This window comes from Vanessa tameamea, chromosome 3, assembly GCF_037043105.1.
Source record: "Vanessa tameamea isolate UH-Manoa-2023 chromosome 3, ilVanTame1 primary haplotype, whole genome shotgun sequence".
Classification (NCBI taxonomy): domain Eukaryota; kingdom Metazoa; phylum Arthropoda; class Insecta; order Lepidoptera; family Nymphalidae; genus Vanessa; species Vanessa tameamea.
The window spans coordinates 5856365-5880120 of record NC_087311.1 but is presented as its reverse complement, the minus strand read 5'-3'; the positions used below and the strand labels follow the sequence as shown (position 1 = coordinate 5880120).

At 31.2% G+C, this 23756-nt stretch overlaps 2 protein-coding genes across 4 annotated transcripts in view; one reads left to right on the top strand and one right to left on the bottom strand.

Annotated features, from left to right (window-relative positions):
* LOC113397240 (probable transaldolase) overlaps nt 1-23756 on the bottom strand; it is a 212356-nt gene that overhangs the window by 139693 nt on the left and 48907 nt on the right. The window lies entirely within an intron of this gene.
* The window catches only part of LOC113397202 (delta-sarcoglycan-like), a 33366-nt gene that overhangs the window by 7270 nt on the left and 2340 nt on the right, over nt 1-23756 (top strand). For all 3 annotated transcript variants that reach the window (XM_026635436.2, XM_064219315.1, XM_026635435.2), the window contains one exon: nt 23256-23481. In XM_026635436.2, coding sequence (XP_026491221.2) covers nt 23256-23481 — 226 coding nt within the window. The remainder of the gene's footprint in view (nt 1-23255; nt 23482-23756) is intronic.

The following is a 23756-nucleotide window of genomic DNA, read 5'->3' as shown; positions in this document are numbered from 1 at the left end:
TTTTATAACTGGTGAAGCCATCAAGCAACATAACGTAACAAAAACAAAAAATAAGGTTGAATTAATTACCTCCTTCTTTTTGAAGTCAGCTAAAAAACGTAGGTCCCGCGATAGATTAGCGATAAATGATTGGCAGTTTAAGTATGGGCAGAGTGGTGTCTGGGGGCGCTACTGAGTGGGGAATACAATTTAAATGTATCAGTTTAATTTAAAAATATGGAGAACTGTTCATATTGTAATTCATATGGAACGTTGGGTAGTGAAACTTATATATGTATTTAATAATATTGCAAAAACATGGGAGATGTTTTTCTACAAAAGCGAAAACATTTTTCTAGAAGATTAATCATTGGCAGATATTATCGTCACGGAGGTATTCACTTTCTGTATTTGATTAAAACTTGTTTTGCTTACTCAAAGTTAGAAGACTTGTTATACATATATTACTATAATATACTCATGAAATTTATAAGTCTCATTTGTCAGGTACTTGTAAAAGGGATAAATGGATGAATATCGAACACTTAAAATGTAAATTCTTTAAATATTTATATGTATTTTGTAAATAATATATTTTAATAAGTCAAAAAGTAGTTTTCGTCGAATTGATGAACTAGTTTAAATTTTATAACGATGTATAGATATTTATTTCAATTATGAATAATATTGCTACATTTTTAATCCTCACTTGATGTGATAATAAGTCAAAATAAATGAATGACTTTTGACTTTGTTCCAATATTATATTCATTCATAGCATTAAAATTCAGTAAATGCAAGCACAATTTAAACGCTATTTTCAGTCCAAATTTCTGTTTGTCAATTAAAATATTTGGAATCACTGAAATCATTTCAGTGGCGGTTAATTTGATTACTCACAAACTCGACGAGGGAGGACATTGCAGTTTTGCTGATATCCTCACCAATCTTGAAGAGAAACCGGCTACACGTTAACCTTTTACAGTCAAATTTATAAATCTACGTGTAAATCATTCTATTCATAACATTGAAAATTGAACACTCTCATCTAAAATACGTTTTCAATAATAATATTAAATTTGTCTAATTAGTAAAAAACTAGTTCACGTTCAAACAGCGGCAGGCGTTGAAATTTGTAACGTGCTAATTATAATATTTGATTGCATCCCCGAACACTTTTAACTTGTCAATATTGTATAATAATAAAATGATTCGATTCGTTTGACATTCAGTTGATTTCAGCTAGAACGTCGCAATTTATACTGCACGTCACGTACCCACTCACTGCGGCTTGTTTGCGGAGCGACAATGCGAACGTATTCGTACTATACAGGTTGATACCGTACATTTATTCTTTCATATTTTTTATTACTTTATAAGTGCTATGAACATATGTACTCGCAAATCTTCAGATTAGCGCTTTCAAACAAGCGTATTTATTATAGTTTTAAATCATCATTAATTAGTTTGAGATTGACGCCGAAATTTGGACATATTCTGATGATATGTCGTAGAATAATTCATAAAACAATTTAATTTTTGATTTAATTTAAAATAATTTGGCGATAAATAACTTCTTCTAAATGAATCGTTTGATTTTGTTTCGGATTTACACAATTATTTATTTAATGGTGGCCTTCGCTAAACTAAAGTTTAAGATATATTTATCTTATTTTTATAGAAAACATTAGTGATTTATTCATTTCCCACCGTGTTTTCCCCCTTTGAATGAACTGATATTGGCTAAAATATTTTTGGTAGTAAAAAGATTCTAAAGCGTTTTTTATCTTATACTATAATTAAAATGTATTTTTGAAAAACGAGGAATAATATGAGAAGTATATTCGCTATCACATATTTACTTTAACCAACAAATAAAATATTTAAAAAAAAAACGAACTATTTTTGAACAAAAGTATTTTTGTTAATTTCGTCGTTAAATAATATTCTGTATTTTTATTTACATCACTATGCTTATTTATAGTACGAGACTATTTTACTTTTATCTTTAGCACAAATCATTATTTGTGACAGCTATAAAACATGTGGCATTGCCATTTCTAAAATTTTAGGCTCAAAAATAATTTACACTAACATTGAAATATGTATGCGTAAAATATTTTTTTTTTTGCAAAATGAATAATTGTTATTTCTATTTAAAAACAATATAATCAGTTGGTAAATTTAAGGGTAACAAAACGCTAAAATCATTATATTTATAGCTTTGTTATTGAAATGTTAACGTAAATATTCTTAGAAAAATTAATATATAACTTTTATTACTTAATAGGACATTATAAAATAAGGGAAAGATATAATGTTTTTTACTTTATACGATTTTTTTAATAAAGAAATATATGATTTTGTTTAGCCGGGATATTAAAAGTTCACTCTTCACTTTACCAAATAAATAAATAACTTTGTATTCTTTAGAATTAAATTCTAGGATCTCGGTAGAATCTACTTTCGGAACCGGTGGTAGCTTTAAATTTAATTCAACAGTGTACATAACAACATGTACAACAGTATATAACTATATATTTACGAATAAAGAATATTTTGATTTTTATAATATAAATTTAAAAATAATTATTTCAAATTCACGCTTTTTCAAGACAATGCTTATACAGATATTAAACAAAATTTCGAATGTTTAAAAAAACTATTATGTAAGCTTAAAACTTGTAGAACAAATGTAAATAATATTGATTTATGCGCGTAAAGAAAGACGCGCGAATGAGTCTCCTGATCGAAAGAGATTTATCAAGCACAATCACGGATCAGATGTTAGTATTCCGACCAAAGCCCCAGAGAGCAAGCTTCGTATCGACTGAATAATTTACACGCACCTTACATACCTCCTGACATAAAGCGAGCGTATACCTAAAGGAGAATTTATTTTTATTTTTTTAACCACTCTGCACTTAGACGAAGAAATCATATTAAGCAGTGCATGCAATTAAAAGTTTAATGCGGTACGGCAATTCGCTTTAACATTCTCTAAAATTATTTAATTTTTTTTTTAAATTAATGAACGTTGCATACTTCTCACCTTTAAAAATAGAACTAGGTAAAGCACTTTTATAATCTCAAAGTATAAGGAATATTTTAAACTTTCCATTACGTATGATTTTACAAAATACTCACTTTGATTATTTATAAAAAATCCTTTAACACTTATAAATTAAATAAAGTTTAATTTGTGTAAATTTATATTTAGGTCAGTTAAAACATTAGAGTAACTTATCATATTCTAATATTTTGGAGTACATTTTAATCACTACATATCTGGTCGTAGCTAAGAGCATGCAAAAGTGACTAAGTTGTCGTTGCTGACTTTATGAGTGGGACAAGCGCCGGGCAACTTTTGCTCCAACTAACTTCAAGTGCTGTAAGTAAAGCGTCTGCGGCAAACTTGCCTTCGCGAATTACTTCCACACGATTTTACGATCTCACTACGATCAGTTAAACTCTCGTCTGTATTAATAAAACCATTAGGTGATCAGAACCCCCATTTTTAAAGGTTTTACTTAAGAATGAGTAAGAATTATATTATTAGCTATTCAGATTTCATAAATAGATTCGAAGTAATCTTATGTTTCGGATTTTAAAGAAATTGTTGGAATAATAATTCGCCGTTTCAATTTATCGGACTTTAATTAATGGAATACTGAGAGAAGTTTAAACACGTCTCATTTATTCGTAACGCTATTATGTTCCGTCCTTTTACAAATGTCAGTAACAATTAAATGAAATTCACATTTCGTTATTTACCATTTATTTTTAACATTTTAGTATATTTTAATGATATAGTCGGTTGTATTCTCGGTGGCTATGTGCGCAGCTACCAATGTGGTAACATGTTTCACCGCTGGAACTAAATTAATGAAATGCCATTACTCCTTTAACAACATTATTTTACATACATAACTAATTTGATGCAAGCACTTTTGTCCGTAATAAAACGCAATTAATATGAAAATTGGCACGGATATATGAAATTTTGATTCATATTCACGCCCCGTTTTCAGCTCTGTTCTTTGATGTATTGCATCAGTGTATTATAACGGAATACATAATATTGGAAATAGATTATTTACTAAAATTATCTATTATATTAAAATATATTATATATCTATTTATATGTATATTATTACTGATATTCTTCAACAGGGCGGGCAATTTCAAGAACGAGCCCTATGTGTAGATGATATTATAGTGCACAAAATGTGTACAAAACATGCGTTTTATATTTCTATATTCTGACAATAGAGTAGCATTCCTTCATGATCGGCGAGAGGCGCAGGGCCAATGGCGTTACTTTCAGAGGTATGGCAGTGTAAGCCTTTGACGGTTAATGGCGATTCCATGAAAGAGTGCAGCCCTGTAAGACCTACAACGATGAGGCTTTTAACTACAAATTGTGAATGTATATATGTAAGAAAATTTTGACTAAGGTGTCATTGGCCGAGTGCAATCTTATGTAAATAAAAGGAACTTCTTTCTAAGAAATAAATTTTAATAGTTTTATTTTGTTATTAGGCTAAGGAGTAATTTCTAAAAACTAAACAAAAGTGAGTCAAAAGTTTGAATGTGAGGTTGTATGTAAAACCATACAATGCCAAAATATGTCCGGTGTAGATGAAAGTTACTGTTCATAGTCAATAGCGCGTGACTATGAGAAGTAACTTAATGTATGAGTAGGAAATAAAAGGTATTATTTTTTTTATTTTATAAGTAGTAGCCAAAACCAAATTGTTAATTAAGCCTAGAAAGACATAGTTTTTAATTTTGTTCACGCAATTAGTTGGAATTATAATTTGATAAAAATCTGTCTACAGCTTATAGATTCAAATTTGGACATTTTAAATTTTAAGATTTTTGCGTTGCCCATCATTTGGCAATGGCAATATCTTATAAGGTATTTATTGGAATATTTACACAATGTAAAAGACAAGTTTAATTCATATTAATTGTAACTAACAAATTTATCAGAATAAGGTTCAATATTGAATTAGACAATATTGCTTCGCAAATGATCTATAGTATTTTAACTAATTTGTAATAGATAAAATCAATATTATGATACTATGTACCTTAGAAGATAAACACAGGCTGTGGGGTACTTTTTTATAGGCCTTAAAAAATTTCTAGTTCATTGTTTTCATGTATATCCGAAGGTTTTTCCAGCTTAGTCATGTAAGTGTACGAAAACAGTTTTTGTTGGATAAAACGCACATTACAGCAATTTGTTACAAAATATTTACAAACGTTTATAGCCCTTTCTAAAAACAGATACAAACAAAAAACTACTTTGTTTTTATTTGATTCATAGATATAAAATATATTTATTTATTTATTTATTTATTGTTATATCATTACTAATTTAATTTAATGACGACCTCCGTGGTCGAGTAGTGTGTATGCCGGTTTTTATTACCGTCGTTCCTTCTGATTTTCCATAACACAAGTGCTTTAGCTATTTACATTGGGATCAGAGTAATTAATATCTATTTTGCTCGGGTGATTAATTAATCTTAATTCTAAATATTGTACAATTATATTTACAAATGTATTTCACTCTAAAAATTATTGTCATATTAGAAATGTTCTGATATCTTAAGTTTAAATCAAAGGAGTTTTGTTACTCAATCAACCCACAACGCCTGAACAGATCTAAATAAAATTTGGCACACATATATATTATAAGCCTGGAATATCACATAGGTTACTTTCATCTCTAACACTTGCACAATACTCAGTGTAGCTTTAGACAAAGTAATTTGGTGGTAGTCCACTATCGTGCAAGTCTGTTTGAGTAGGTACTACCCAATAATAATATATTGCACCGCCAAACAGCAAAACTAGTATTGTTCTGTTCCGGTTTGGTGGGTAACAACATTTTACTTCCTAAGGTTGGTAAAGCATAATGATGTGAGAGATAGATAATTATATTTCTTAGAGCGCCAATGTCTATGGGCGGTGGTAACCACTTAACACCAAATGGTCCATTTGCAACTCTAGTACATCCAGTAAATTAAAAAAGTATTAAGGTCAAGCAACTACTAAGACTTATTGTAATTAATAGCACTTAATTATTTCTGTATAATATTATCTTAAAATCCACGTGTTCGAAACATGACTTGCATTCAAATATGGAATATGAATAATAGGAGCGATTCGAGTAAATTGAAAGATTGCGAAGGGGGTAGACAAGCGTATTCCCGTTAGACGTAAGCGTTGTTTTATGGTCGTCGTGACGCCAACAAACTTCGGCAACTGCTTTATGATCCTAATTTATAAGTGAGAGGCGTCTGTATTTACGACTCTTTCTAGAACCCTCCCGCGAGTGCGTTCAGTTCTATTGCCTCACCACGGATCGTTATGACTTCTATTTTACTTTTGATTCGCTTTAAAATTACCATAAATAAGTTTGGGCCATTTATGAATCACATGTATTTTTAGTACCAATTATACTTACATTACTAAACATAGATGTTATTATCAAGTATATTTTATACAATTAGACCCAAATTATTTTTTTTAATCGATCTCAAGATTGAGTAATTACCAGGATATAAAATTATTCAACTTAAAGCAACGAAAGGACTAATGACGGGCAGTAAATTGTATTAACAAAGTAGGTCCATAATAAAAAAGGCATAATAAAATTTGACAGATTTAAAAAAAAGAAACAAAAAAGTTTCGTAAATGAAAAATAATTCAATTGCGTTTTTTCTTAAAACGTTTTATCTGCTACATAAGTATTAGACATTCACATGATTGCAAAATATTTCGAATTTTATGTTAACACTCGTTTCTGCTTCGACTTTCATATAAATAAAAACGACAACTGGAGGCATAATTAATACGTACGAAGATTAACTTTTATTAAGTTTCTTTTTTATCTCCTAAAATGTCTCTGTTAGTACTTTAATTGTTTTTTTTCTTTTTATGTATCCGTTTTCGACTACTGTACCTACTTATACTTGATATACTTATATATTTAATAGTGAGTGGATCTAACGATAATTATACCATTACTTTGAAACTAAAATTGAAATATAACAACTAGTATTCGCTGCACACAAACCGTTTCTATCTAAAAAAATCAGTATATAACATTAGTAGTGTGTTTATATAAAAAAAGAAAATGTATCCGCTTCAATTAGTTTCGATATTTTAAATATGACTTTTTCAGCAGGTAAATTTCGCTCTTAAACTTGTACATGAATATTCGTGTTGACTGATTTACAATCTGCGAAAGCTTTATGAAATTTTGCAAGCATAAATTAATTTTCAATTTGCCTTTGACGTTTCGCTGAGCCGGCCCGACACGTCTCTCGGGCTAGGTATTAACCGGGACATGACGCCCTGTGCCTATTTCCTACCCATATCTCTCTATACAGGTTAGCCTTGTGTCATACACATGTTATGAGAAACTTAATTGAAATACTACACGTTCATTGTCTATTGATAGTACTCTGTGTTCCACTTTTAGCTAGCCCAATATTCTTGGGTTGGTGCATTATTAAATCCGACGATAAACGTCTACTTCAGTTACCATTGCGCTTCGTGGAACTACGGGTATGAATGTGTGTATAGACCTAAGATTGTACAATTAACGAAATTATTGAATAATAATGCAAAAATTACTATTAAGATAAAATACAATAAAAATGATTCAATGAAATTCGATAAACAAAGCGTCGTAATTTTATTAAATTATCATAGTACGAATACGGCCGCTCGTCTAGACTTTCTACTAATAAATAACAAATGATATACGATTTTTTTATGGAAAAACTTAAAAACTTTTCATTGGTCCAATCGGATTTTAGCCCAGGACCTCGAGTCTCGCTGTCTTAAAAAATCGAGTCAGCCAGAGAGATATACTGTGCTGTCTACTTGTCATTAAACGTACATACAAATCTTTCATTCTTTTGTTACAATGTTAAGAGTTATGTTTGATATATACAGTGAGTATATTAAAGATTATTTCCGCTAATAAAAATCTAGTGTTACTATAATTACAAAATTTAACAACAAAACAATTACATTTTTACTTTACAATTTTTAAAATACATTACAATAATAAATAAACGGCTTCACGCCGAAAATGGGAACGCTACCAAGACTGGGCTAACGCATCGGCGTCTCGTGATGTAAATACCAGCGCATTCAGAAAGGAATATAACTCTGCCTCTAGGTCCTTCAAAAACGTGATTGCTAAGGCGAAGACGGAGTACATTGGCAGAATTGGCGAGAGACTGGTGCGTCTCCCTTCAGGAACACGTGTGTTCTGGTCTCTCGCTAAGGCTGTCTTAGGGAATTTCTGTCAGCCCTCTTTTCCATCTTTGCACAGAGACAGTGAGTCATTGGCCCATACCGCGAAGGTGAAAGCTGATCTTTTAGGCTCTCTCTTCGCGAACTCGACTGTAGATGACCGAGGAAAGTCACTACCAACAATCCCGCGGTGTGATACCACGATGTCGGAGGTTACATTCCGGCAAAGTGCAGTTCGTAAAGCACTTCTTTCCTTGGATTTTCATAAGTCGAGTGGACCCGATGGCGTCCCTCCAATCGTGCTACGGACTTGTGCTCCCGAGTTGGCACCGGTCTTAACGCGTCTTTTCCGGCAATCCTATGCATTCGGCGTCTTCTCGAACTCCTGGAAGACTGCTTAGGTGCATCCGATCCCTAAAAAGGGCAACCGCTCAGACCCGTCCAATTATAGGCCTATAGCCATCACCTCCTTGTTCTCCAAGGTAATGGAGTCCATTATTAACTGCCAGCTCCTGCGGTACCTAGAGGAGTACCAGCTGATTAGCGACCGCCAGTACGGTTTCCGTCGGGGTAGCTCAGCCGGTGATCTTTTAGTTTACCTGACTCATAAATGGGCGGAAGCAGTTGAGAGCAAGGGGGAGGCATTAGCAGCCAGCCTGGACATAGCGAAGGCCTTCGATCGCGTGTGGCACAAAGCGCTTCTTTCGAAGCTTCCTTCCTATGGGCTTCCCGGGAAATTATGCAATTGGATTACCAGTTTTTTGGCAGTTCGGAGCATCAAAGTCGTTGTCGACGGTGCTTGCCCCGACTTAAAATTCGTCAATGCTGGTGTTCCACAAGGTTGCGTTCTATCACCCATTATGTTTCTTCTGCATATCAATGACTTGTTGCAAATCAGTAACATTCACTGCTATGCAGACGATAGCACCGTAGACACCTCATACACCGGCCATGCTAATATTTCTCTGGAAAACGTCGAAGAAAACCGGAACAAAGTTGTGTCTGAAATCGAGTCTTCGTTAAACAAAGTCTCGAGCTGGGACCGGCTAAACCTAGTCCATTTCAACCCCAAAAAGACGCAAGTTTGCGCGTTAACTGCTAAAAAAACACCATTTGTCGTATCTGCACTATTTGAGAATATTCCATTAGCCGCCACAGCTAGTATAGGAATACTTGGCGTCGATATTTCAAGCCTCGTTCAGTTCCGCGGTCAATTGGAAGGCAAAGCCAAAGTGGCATTAAAAAATTTTGGTGTGCTCAGCAAGGCAAGACAGTATTTCTCGTCGGCCCATCGTCTAAGACTCTACAAGGCACAAATTCGGCCACACATGGAGTACTGCTCTCACCTCTGGGTCCCCAGTACCAGCTCCTTCTGTTCGACCGTATCCATCGTAGAGCGGCTCGAATTTTCGATGATCAAGCCCTTTCCGATCTGCTTGATCCTTTGGCTTTGATAAATAAATAACATAAAAAAAAAAAAATTACAAATTTAAAAATAATAATATTGTTCAATAATATTTTAAAATAATTAAATTTTACATTTTTTTAACATTATAATTAAGTTTATTTTTGGTACCGACAAAAATTTAGTCATCGTAGATATCAGTTTTCTTATCCCGTAAGAACTATATACAATTTGAGATGCAAATAATAATCAATAATATATACTTTTGATTTTCAAGAAAACTTCAGAGACGTAGAAGTTATGGTTGTCGCGTTATACATTAAAAAAATATATAACTATTCCAAATCTCATCAATATGATTCATTTCATTTATTTTAGGTCGACGTAGTGTGTATACTGCATGATTTGGCTGTTTTTACGGTCAACTGCCTGTCTGACGCTATCCCTGATTGGAAATGCTTTTGTTGGTGAATTAGTTCCCGCTATCATATTGGTGATTAAGACATTTACCTGCCCAATTAAACAAACAAACCCTTCAAAGTCGATCTGTTCAACTCTGCTGAAATCATACGGCAAATCAAAAATAAATATTGTAAAATAAATAAGTTTCGTTTCCGGACTTTAATGATTATGTTTATTTGATGCTATGAAAGACATAGTACGTGTACTTTTTTCTTCACGTCGTACTTTTATTTTTTTTTTTAATTTTCGATTCGTCCAAATAAAGTGTGATAGATCTTTAGTTGTTTGTTACTTTTAATTGTCTAAATTTACCAAAGAATATTGTTTTTACTTGTTGTATTTTGTGTCATTTAAGTCGTCATCATCATCTTCCTGCCATCCTAATTTGCGTGACGCGTGCCAGCATGTCTTCTTCTTCCATACTTCTCTGTCAGACGTCATCTCACAAGTAATATTCTTTCCAGACATATCGTCTTTCATTTAAGTCGACAGTTTATTGTTTTAATGAATTAATATAATCGGTTGCTCACTAGCTGTTTGCATATTATGTAAATCCACTCCACTATCCACTGTATATCACTAGAAATCCTTTTTTATTAAAACAGTGATAATTTAATTAAGAACATTTAAATGCCCCACTGCTAAGGTTGTTTTCCTTTACCATTAAGGACGAAAAATTCAGTTATGTTCCCCTGGATTTCAGCCTGCAATCATTGGTTACAATTCACGTGCTTTAACCACTGGCCTATCTTGCCTTTTTTTTAGTAATACACAAGACTACTGTTTATGTATATACGATACAAGAACAAAAGTCAAAGTTTTTTAAGTAGTTGGCTAGTTTCCATTGAGATTGACCGCCGCAGTCGAAATCGACAGGACAACATTATTATTATTTATAATTGTTTTTTTAATGGGGTATACAATTAAGAGATTTTGCTTTCCATGAATGAAAATATAGATTGACGGGCGATAATCGATAAACCTTGTTTTAATATTAAACTTAAGTGAACTAATATATTAAATACAACCATAAATTAACAACATATTCCGAATTTACCAGATAAACTAATATTGAAGTAATTTATATTAATTTCAATTGATAGTTAATTTTGTTTATACCAGGAAATGTAAAGGTGAATAAGTATTGCGCTCGAATGTATGTACATGAATAATTTTATTTATGTTATATTAATGTTTGTTTTCCGCAGTACCAATATATAAGCTATTGCAATAACAAGAAACCTTTTAAATAAAGTGACAATTATTGTCTGAATTTACTGGGAAATAATTGCTGATAAAGGTTTTATTGGTCATTACAAGGAAACAAAAATTACAAACTTAATTTACAAAATTATTTCGATAAGCGATATCAAATACAACACTAATATCAATTAAGTTATTAAAAAATATATAAAAGACGCACATAATAATAGACTCGATCAAAATTAGTAATTTCCTAAAAAAACTTGAAAGCTCTAAATTGAAAAGTAAATATAGAACTTACAAAGTTTTCAATATTTTCCACTCGCAAGTTAGACTTTCGAGACGGTTATAACGTATCATGTTAAAAATATAGCATTAGCCGAGTTGAGCTTAGACAGTGTATGAAATGCAACATGCAAAAGCCATTGAGAATGATGTCTAAATCACAGCGATTTCTCTTCAACTATGATAATAATAAATATATACTTGTCAAAAGTGAATGAAGATATTCGGATTTAACTTTTAAAGATATAGTGAACTAATATCGGAATTATAAATACGAATTGCATTTGAATTCTGAAAGCAAGATAAAAAAATTACTTTAAATTGATGTGTTTTTATATTAATTTATATTATTTTTTGTTAGAGAAAGTACATTAAGTTACCAAATATATTTTTTTATATTTCCTTATTAGAAAATCTGCTTCTTAAGAAGAAGTGGCTCCTTTGAATCTGAAACTTAACATGTTATTTTAGTCATCGGAACTAAAAACAAAGCCAACGCTGATTTTAAATCACGTGTGACTGTGACAATCTATCTATGCTAATGTTAAAACATACTTTATTAATAATAACAATGATAGTATGCTTTTAATGATTAATGTGCACATACTAGTGATATTTAGTCGCCATTATAAATTAATAGAAAAAAATCCATTTAAAAATAAAACTTTTATAGTAAATATTGTATATCTTAACATAATGCATCCATCCTTATATCCATGAGATGAGGTTTTTACAGCTTCGTACATTCTATGTTAAACTCCGTTGCTTGTCACGGCTTATTTTCTCGAAATCAACTGGATAAAATTAATTAAAGTATTTATTAAGTTTTCTGTAAACCAATCACATATGGCCTTCTAAATCAAATATATGGCCTCATTAGAAACTAGTATAAAGAACAATATAAAACATTTCTGGAGTTATATAAATCATCGGAAACGAGCCACAGATATGCCTAGTAGTTTGCATTATAAAACAACAAAAGCGCGTAACCTCGATGATGCATATGATCTGTTTAGTCAATTCTTTCTTTCAGTCTATCAGCCTTCGTTTATACCCAATAATCTGGATATTAGGGACCTTAGCTCATCAGAAAACACATCTAATTTAATAATAAGCGATATATTTTTATCTGAAACAGAAATACGTAAGTCACTAGAAGCTCTTGATGTCTCCAAGGGTGCTGGAGTCGACAATATACCTTCCATTTTCCTTAGGGAAATGGCAACAGTGATTGATCGGCCTCTCTATTATCTGTATAATAAGTGTATTTCTGATGGCATATTCCCTAAAATTTGGAAGAGCTAGGATTGTCGCAATACATAAGAGTGGATCTAAAAGTGATATTGAGAACTATAGGCCTATATCTATTTTACCAGTTCTGTCTAAGGTCTTTGAGAGACTAGTGCATAATGCTGTTTATCCTTTCTTGCATAACAATATTCTAAAACAGCAACACGGTTTTGTTAAAAGATGTTCAACTATAACAAATCTTTTAACTTATACAACTAATTTATTTGATGAATTAGATGCACAAATTCAAGTCGATAGTGTCTACACAGATTTTCGCAAGGCGTTTGATCGAGTAGATCACCGTAAGTTGTTAGAAAAAATTGCTTACAATGGTATCAGAGGAAATCTTTGGAGGTGGTTTAAATCTTACATTTCTAATAGGACACAGAAGGTGGTAATTGGGGGTTATGAATCTTCTACATCAAGTGTGAGTTTAGGAGTCCCACCGGGATCTATTTTGGGTCCGTTATTGTTTATAATCTTCATAAACGACATTGATAAATGCTTCCCTAAATGTAAATTTCTTCTCTACGCTGATGATTTAAAAATATACCGAAAAATACATAATTAACTGGACCACATCTTGCTTCAGGAAGATTTAAATAGATTCACCACCTACTGCTATGAAAATAGATTGGAGCTTAGTCTCAACAAATGCAAAAGCATAAGCTTCACAAAAAAAGGAAGTTAAGCAGGTTTGTGTGTTCACTTTGTGACACGGATATAGATGAAGTGCATAGTATTAGAGATTTGGGTATAACAATAGACAATAAGCTACACTTTGATACTCACATATATAACATAATTAGTAAAGCCTTCCAAATGTACAGTTTCGTCTTGCGGTCCTCTACTGAATTTAAACATCCATCCACCCTTGTCTACCTTTTTAAATCGTTAATTAGACCACAGCTTGAATACGTCGTTGCTGTATGGAATCCGATATATATGAAATACGAGAAAAGTTTAGAAAAGGTACATAAAAGTTTTTGTATCACATGAGTCACAAGTGTTGTAGAAAACGTATGCCTTATGAATCACTTTTAAAGAACTACAAACAGCTTGACCTAAAGTCTAGACGACAGCAATTGGAAGCTATGTTACATTACGATATTTGTAATAATAAGTACGAATGCTTGAACATTATAAACAAAATTGGAAATTCTGTGCCCTGCGGGCTCATATGCGCTCATCCCACCGTTATCAATTTTTTGCTGTAGCGCGATCTCGCACTAATGCCGGTATGCGTTCCCCATTAAATCGAATGCTTAATGCATATAACAAGAAGTTTTATAATTTAGACATTTTCACTAACTGTAGTAGTGCTTAAAGTACAAGACAGGTTATTGATATATTAAAAGAACAACAGTAATTTCAAGTTATAACTTAAATACGGACATACGCTCATACACGCATCATTCTAGTTTGGACGCTTGCTGTTCCACTATTATAATAATAATCATATTAAACATGCATAAATAAGTAGTAGATATATGTGTATTGTATGTAAGTGTATATGTGTTTATTTGTACTCGTATATTGAATAAAATATCTATATTTAATTTTTATTTTCTTCTCTTTTTTCTTTAAAACTTCTGCCTTCTTCTGCCATATCTTTTCACTATAATGATTAAATGTTTTGTTTGAATTTGTTAATATTTAATTCTTAAACAGGTTCATCATTTTTATTTTGTTATGTATAATGTGACCATCGTTGTTGAGTTTACAATAACTGATATGTACTATTAAAGCTATAAGAAATGATAATTGTAAACTTTGTATTGTGAAGTTTGTAGTTCCAAAAAATAAAAAAAATCACGGATGTATAGTTTATATCAATGACTGTTGATTTTGGGACGCAAACGAAAAACATTTATATATTAATAATATAATATATTCGCGAAGTTTGCTAGTTTGTTTGTTTGTTCTTTATTAGCATGACTAAAGGTTATCAATATATATTAATTATATTAATATATTATATTAATATCGGAAATACATATATTTCTTTAATAATAGTTTGTATGGTTACATTTTCGTTAAAATTAAACAAATAGTTAACATTTAAATGCTTTTAAGTATATATATTAATATCACCTGTAAGTGTGGGTACAACCAAGCAACTGAGTCTTAAATTTATTAGGCTATAATTTAGCTTGACGGTGTTGAATCAGTCTAACAGTTTTAATAATAATTGACATAAATATAATCTTATTAATTTCCTTCCGACGTTTACGAATTTAATTCCGACGACCTCCGTGGTCGAGTAGTGTGTACACCGGTTTTCATGGGTACGCCACTCCGAGGTCCCGGGTTCGATTCCCGGCCGAGTCGATGTAGAAAAACTTCATTAGTTTTCTATGTTGTCTTGGGTCTGGGTGTTTGAGGTACCGTCGTTACTTCTGATATTCCATAACACAAGTGCTTTAGCTACTTACATTGGGATCAGAGTAATGTATGTGATGTTGTCCAATATTGTATGAGAAAAATAATAAAACTACCCGACAGGAGCAAAGCTTAATTCTTCTATTGAAATATATGTTCCAAGAAAAATTAATGATTTTAAAGATATTATGGACTTGAACAAAAATTTTATTATACTCTGTATTCTATACTATACTCTTGACAATACAGACTATCCGGACTGACTATTAAATAAAACTTGTGTTCAAAGCTAATGCCCATGATAGACCACTTCGCTCCACTTAAAACTTGTTGCTGATATTTCCTTAATACTGGGTCCTTATTGACTATTAGTTCTTGTAACTGCTAATTTCTTATCGTCTTTGTTTATTTTAAATAATAAGTTGGAAGAAGAATGTTTTTTTTTTTAAATTATGTAGCTGACTGTACATATTTTAAATAAATTCTCTTTTATTTTACTTTAAATTATAATCTTATAATAGGATTGTTTTGATTTAAATAAACAGATCTTCATTGAAGTGTTGTCTATTATTTCAATTGAGTTTATTTTTTATTATATATATGGAAAGGTATCATTAATTTCATAAAAAATATATCATCAATTCAATGTTAAAATTGAAATATATGAGTTGTGATATTTTTTTTTGTCTATTAGGAAATGATCTATACATATAATAAAATTGGAGTGTGTGTTTATAACATTAAAATAACCACGTTTTACTAAATGCATATGTATGTATACACGGTACATATACCCAAATTAACATTTTTTACAATTATTGTCTGTCTGTCTGTTTGTTCTGGCTAATCTCTGGAACGACTGGACCGATTTTGACGGGACTTAGGCTACTTTTATTTTAGAATTATATTTAAAATAATAATAAAGTCATCCTTTTTTATTAAATTCAAACGCACACGAAGTCGCGTGCACACCTAGTATTAAAAGAAATGTGCAAAAACTCTATATTTAAAAACTGGTTCAACGCTAAATAAAGTGTGTTAGGACCTGATGACATAAATATATCTAGAAAACTCTCAAAACATAATGTTGGCGATGTTGAGGTTGTTTAATATATAATCGTTAATAATTCGATCTCTTCACAATAATAACTAGTTCTTATAGGAAGATCAATTTTTATAAATAACAATTATTATTTAATTTAATGAATATTTCAACAAGCTTACGACCGCAGTTTGGCTCCCTAAGGAAATATTTAAAATCTATTTAAAATTTTTGTATATCTTATGTTATTAAATAAACTGAAGTAAATATGTTTACATACAATTGAAATTTTTAAATGGAATTGAACGATCGCCATCTGGGTATTTTAACAATCATATTGAAAATCTTATACTTTTGAAAAGTACAATAAACGTTGAGATTTTTTTTCACCCGTTCTTTTCAGATCAAAACATTAAGCTGTATTTTTCACGTAATAAGTAGGCGGACAGGCATACAGGTCACCTGACGTTTAGTAGTCACCAATGTCCAAAGACATTGGGTCTGTAAGAAATATTTACCATTCCTAATTAACTCAACAATTAGCAACTAAGATGTTATATCTTTTGTGCCTTTACGACAATACTAAGTATTGCTATTTGGCGACAGAATTCAGAATTCAGAGTTTGCACCAAGATGAATGCTATATAATCATGGTATATTTTTATATGGTGGTTTTTACTTTGACCATATCAATGAATAAGAATAATGCTTCTATATTGCATAAATGAGAATTAATACACTGACAAAATGTTTTCGTATTCATAATATAGTTCTGATGAGATTATATAAGTTGGAAAACACGTGAATGCGATGCGTGCTATCACGTACCAAACATGGCCACGTGCACTCTATTCGTTAACCAGGTCTCGTTGATTTGTTTTTGAAAATGACACCATAACTATTGATTGACTCGTACTAAAACTTTCTGCGACCCTTTCTCATACTTCCGTATTATAAATTCTATAAATATCCAATGATATCTACAATAGCAAATTTTTGACCGGTAATGCAACTGTTGCTAATATCAGTAATGTATTAATCATTCAACAATCAGCGAGTCCACACACAAACTTAGGTATGTCAGTTCATCTTTTCTCCCATTTATATTTACCGATCCCTATTCACGTATCCATTTATCATCAGTCAATTTGCACTGTACAGACACACAACTTTTTCCAATATATTACACGTGTAGAATATTTTTTATTAATGAATATATATTTTTTTTAAATCGACTATTATATTTGTACGAATCTTTTGATCTTAACACTTTCCTATCAAGTATTTATCAAGTATCGTTAAATAATGTTACATTACGTTTTGAGCACAAATTAAATCATAATTATTTATGAGCGGTTTGTTAAAGAAACTTTTGGTAAGTTTACTATATATATACAAAAATCACCGTGAAATTGTAAATACTGTTAGATATAATGTCGTGACGTCGTGAGGTTGCTAACTGTTAATAGTTTGATTTTAAGGGAGACTGTATCAATTATTAACTATTCAGTTCAATTCATTATTTATCAGACAATAAAATAAATAATGTAAAAAGTACTTAAGTGTCTATCTGTAGCTGACATTAGTAATATAGCGATTTTAACTGGTTATACGAGTACATTGTATCCGTTCAAATCCTCGGTTTCGACGATAGTTGTCGACACGAAGGAAGAAGATTTCAATGCACATGATTTACGGCATCCATAACGGCACTGCGTTGTATTCTGCATGCTAATATTAAATCGGCATGCAATTGTTTCAGAATTCTTATTATTTACACTAAATCATGTCATCAATATTCCTGCGATATAAAGTTATAAAACTCTTAGATTTGCATAATCGGATGTATCATTGAAATATTTAATATCGCAAAAGTGTGACCGAGGCTTTATACTTATGTTATTGATTTTTACTAACGAGACGAAATAAATAAGTTGTAGAGATCAGGCATCATGTGTCACTTGTATGGTATTCACAGTGCAAAGTGCTACGTTATTCAACTTAATGGCTATTAGTTTGGTTCGTTAGTGGAATATTGCTAACGAATGTGCAGCGGCCGCGCATTCCGGCAGGCGGTGAAACGCTCAATTAGCACACACAGTCACTATTCAACTATTCTACCTCGGTTTTCATATAAAACGTCAGTAATTTCACGCAATGCAAAGTACTAAAGCGTGACAACGGCGAACAACGATGTAGGGTTGTTTAGCTACAAATTATAATTATATTGCGGGAAGCGTGATATAAGAGCAACAATAGAATTTTTATAATATTTATTGAATATATAATAAAAAAACTGTCATTTTTCGGTTTTTTTTTTACGAAAAGTTCTAAATCTTCTAAAGCAAAAGCCTCTACAAATAATATTTTCGTAAAAGGTACAGGTCCTATTAAGGCATATCTGGGTAGCTACGAAGTCAGTCGCTGTGATGGAGATGATTAATATGCCTCATTTGTGGCACGCGCCTCCCTCTAGGACGTTACGGGCTACGGGCTACGAGCTACGTCGCTGCGATGCTACGTGCTACTACGTACATCGTTTACGCTTCCGCGCGGAAAATTTATTAGATCCCACCCCATTTATACATTTTATCTCCATTATGTATTTATTAATGTCATCTTGTTTTCTAGCATTCCGAAGTACGTATAAAGTAATACAAGAATACGACATTTATTTTCTTTTGAATGGAACTCGTATACTATGTATAACTCGTTTGAGTGCGGTATAGGTTTATAATATCTGTTAGGTTTTAATGTTGGTCTTTGTACAATGTAGGCTAATAAGCGCAGTAGCCTTTATACAAGGTTTTCTTCAAACAATGACTTGAAACCTTGTGCTATTTGCTATGAAAATGTTTCTTTAGGTGGTTTAGGAAAATACGTTCTTATGTTTTCTTATGTTATAAGAACCTGTTAAGATTTTTTACTAAGAATATACGAATATATTGAATGTAATTTTTTGTTTAAACTTAATTTGTATGAAATACCGAAGAATATTAAAGGCATCATATAAATTTATAAGATTATTATTATTCATAATTATTATGAAATACATTTATTGAAATCTATTTTACATTTTTTACATAAAAGGTATTTTCTAAATACAAGATCTATTTAACTAAAACTTCGTTATTTCATAATATTTCCAAAATTTGTATCAATATAAAATACCACGTGATAAAGCTATGACATAAATAATATATTTTAATTCGAGGTTAATTGTTTTATATAATAGCTAAAGTACGTTTATTGGTTAAATTGGAAAGGCAAGCTACCGGTAAGTAAGCGATATTATTGTTGTAATTGGTTTCTAATGCTACCTAAACCCACCAAACGTGTTGGGATACTGGACCCGGAGATAAAGTGCAGCCGCTCGCTGAGTGTCGTTACTTATTTTCCTTTTAAAAATAAATGTATATAAAGTACTGAAAATATTGACCTATTTGTAGTTTTGTTGTGACATTTAATTACTTGTATTTTATTTAATAATATTATGTTACTAATTAATATTTAATAACAAACATTGCTTTTATTACTTATTCACTTAAAGACATAATATCCTTAATTAAATTTAATTTCTTATTGTGTCTAGCGAATAGTTTCTTAAACTTAATATATTAAATAATGAGACGCAATCATTGGAGTGATATATAGTGATCACAACGAACACAAATACGCATCATTTAAACAAGAGACATTGCTTGTAACATAAATCTGAGGGAATCGAGGAAGAGGGTTAAGTATAGACGTACGAGTACGAACAATTCGGCACCAAGCCTTTCTTATTGTGTTAGGATTAAGGAAAAGCCGGCTGAAATATTCGCTCCGACAACTTGATGAAATGTTTGCATTCTTAAGAGAAACCAAGCAAAAATTTAAACCAGATTATATTAATAAATAAACAAAGAAACTCATGAAGTTCTTACTCTAAATACAGTAATATTATTCAAATATTAACACTAGTGGGGAGAAAATATTTGCTGTTAAGTAATGAAAAGTAAGAAGTGATAAACCAAAATATATGTAATGAACATAATGTTACGTGTACGTACGTATATCAAAGTTAACCTACTTGATATGCAAGCGATGGGGACAACATATCCTACATCTTGCGGAAAGAGCGCGAGTTAGAATTTTTCAGCGTGCAATGCTCCTGTCGTGTTTAAATCCTAGTAAATTTATGACCCTGCTCGTTGCTAGTGGCCAGTTTTAGAAATACTTCGTAACTCTTTGTGCATCTCTCACGACGTACCTTTTGATAAAGCTCATACATTGATATGATGTCATCCTCCATTCAAGCTTCGAATATTATTTTTACCTTTCTTTATCTTTATCGGTCGAATGTGATATTCGTTTCCGTTGAAAAATAAATTCAACGATATGATTTTTTTTTAAATGAAAATAAAAAGAGTTTTTTATAAAAATAATCTACATACAATCTTTGTAGAAAAATAAATCGTAGTTTGTAGTAAGCGAAAGTAGATTTATAATTCCAAATGATGTGAATCAAATTGTTTACCAAATATATATTATTTAAAATAATAAGAACTTATAAAACAATATTATAAATAACTAGAGATCATAAACAGTTTTTAATTTTAGAACGAAGTGGAAATATTCAAACGCCGTTATCGACTTAAAACGTTTAAAGTTTTGTAATTTACGCTATAAAAGTATTATATCTTAAGACAAGCAAGTCAACTGTTTAATAAACACATAAAGGTTTTATAAAAAGAGACGTTAAATTTTTGTTTTAACAGGACCATAAAGTCAATCCATGAATATGAAAGTGCATTACATTCGCTTCGGAAGTAAAAACATCGTGTTTTAATGCCAATAATACGCACGGGAATGAGCGCTCGGCTGCACTGCCCCGGCACGCCATACAAAAATAAATTCGAAATATGATTCTGCATTCACCTCATCCAGGTTTATTTTAAAAGATTTTATATGTTTTAAGCTGCAATCATTTATGCCGTTTATTGTATAACGAATGATTTAACTTTAGTTTTTAAAACGGAAATTTTGTAATTACAAATATAAAAATAATTATCGTGACATTTACAGTAATATTTGCGAACGTAAATCAATTAATCGTATTATCTATTTGAAGTATATATTTACAAGGATTTTTAAGGTAGCATTAGTCATTTAAATATAAAATACATCGCGTGACTAGCATATATTAAGCACGGCCGGACTGATGCGGAGACTACAATTTTTAGTCGTATTTTATTGAACGGAACCACATTAGCAAGTTTACCTGTGTATAAAACTTGTAAATTAGCTACTAATGTCACCCATTCTAAGGACGCAGTTAACTACACTTTGATATCCTTTTTGTTATGTATATTTGTAACGTTTTGTTGAGTAGTACATTTGTTATCGTTTTACATTCTCACTAGCTACCCGACCCGGCTTCGAACGGGTAGAATAAGGAGGTATAAAAAATTGTCGCTATAATTTTTTTCGACATATTCAACAATTACGGTTCTATTTCAGCTAATTCATACAAAACCTTAAAGGAATATAAACCAAAAGCCTATTTATGAATCATACCGTGTAGTAAAAATCGTATTAAATCGGTAGTTTTGGAGTTTATCACGTTTAAATAGACATACAGACACGGCTGCGAGGACGGTGTTTTATAATATATATAGTGTATATAAGGAAAATCTATAACGCAAGTGGTTTTGTTTCACTTTTGTAAATAACCGTATGAAATTAATTTGAAATAAAAACAAGGAACACTTTAGTAGTATAATGTTATTGAAATAATGTTCTCGTAAGATATATGTAGGACACTTGTGTGCGACATAAAGCCGGATTTGCTGCGATCAGTAGGGCTAGAGGAAATAAAGTTATGATTTATGCAAGTGAAATGTGTTTCAAACAACGTTCGAGCGAAAGATCTCGACTACGAAGCGAGAAATTCCCTTGTGTCAAGCATATTTAAAGCTATATCGAATTTGTTTAAACCAATTATTAAATGCTTGTACATATATATCTTTAAGCGATACAAAATAGCTTACATATATTTTCTTTATTGTAACTGATAACACTCCATAGTAATATAAAGTACTTTTTTTTTAAATACTTCTCTATTAATTACAATAAATCTATCGAGTATTATATAAATATATGTTTGGTTAGATTTTTTGTTGTTAGCTATATACGTACAAATCGATTGTATTTCGACCAAATAAGTATTCAGTATTAAAGTAAAACACTTGTATCAATCAAGTTTAATACTTTTACGTTAGTTGTGGCTCGTGGTTGTGGTTTATTAAATTTAATTCCGACATTTACGGCTAGTATAATGATCGAATTATAAATATGTTATTTTCATGATTTTCTTATGCTATTGCTTGGTAACAATTTTGTATATTTTTTCGTATATATTATTTATGGTTATATATATCTCTAGTAGCTCAAGAAGTTGTAGGCTGATTATCAGCTAGGTAGATTTTTTAAGATCAAATAATTACTGATACTTTTAACATTTAAAAATAAAATATATGAATAAATTTGTTGTTGTTGATAACTTCTTATTTTATAGACAAATATCTACATATATCATTCAGATATTATAAATAGTATATAACACAAAGCATAATATAGGTACACAAATGTGATATGTGGTATGACACATTTATTAATTAGCGTTATGTGATAGTTGGTTGGGTTTGGTTGGGCACGGGATCGCTTGGCGCAGGTTTACAATGATTAATGTTATTGTTTTATTAATTTTAATTTATATTTTGAAAAGTTTTGTAACTAAATCTTTTTAAAATTATTCATATAATACAATTTATTTTGAAGCGAAAACTTAAATCTCAGCTTTAAAATTGAAATGTAGACCATTATCCCGACGGAAAGTAATGAAATGTCGTGATTTTTAAAGCAATATTTTTCTTCCAGGATCCCTTACGCCGACAAGATCACCCCAGAACCGATCCTCAACAACAATGCGGGTCGAGATACAAAGGCGGACTCGATCAGGAACAGTTATAATAGCCAATTCAAAGTTGGCATTTACGGCTGGCGAAAGAAATGTCTCTACATTCTTGTCATGGCGCTCATGCTTATGTTGATTATCAATCTCGCGCTGACGCTCTGGGTTTTGAAAGTATTGGATTTCAATTCGGTAAATCTAACTTTTATATCTACGTTTAGAATAAGCCAGTATGTTTTGTATTATTTTGTAATGTATTTTTATTTTCATTGTTTATTTTCGAATTGACAAATCTCGGAGAATATCGAATAAATATTGTCAATTACATCATCGTTTATCAAACTTATAGTATTTTATAATGCATGATTATCGACTATTTGTGTGTGTACACGTACATGCTAGACGTAAATTTATTCACATGACACTATAACATAATTTATTTTTCTAGAACAAACTTGTGCTTGCCA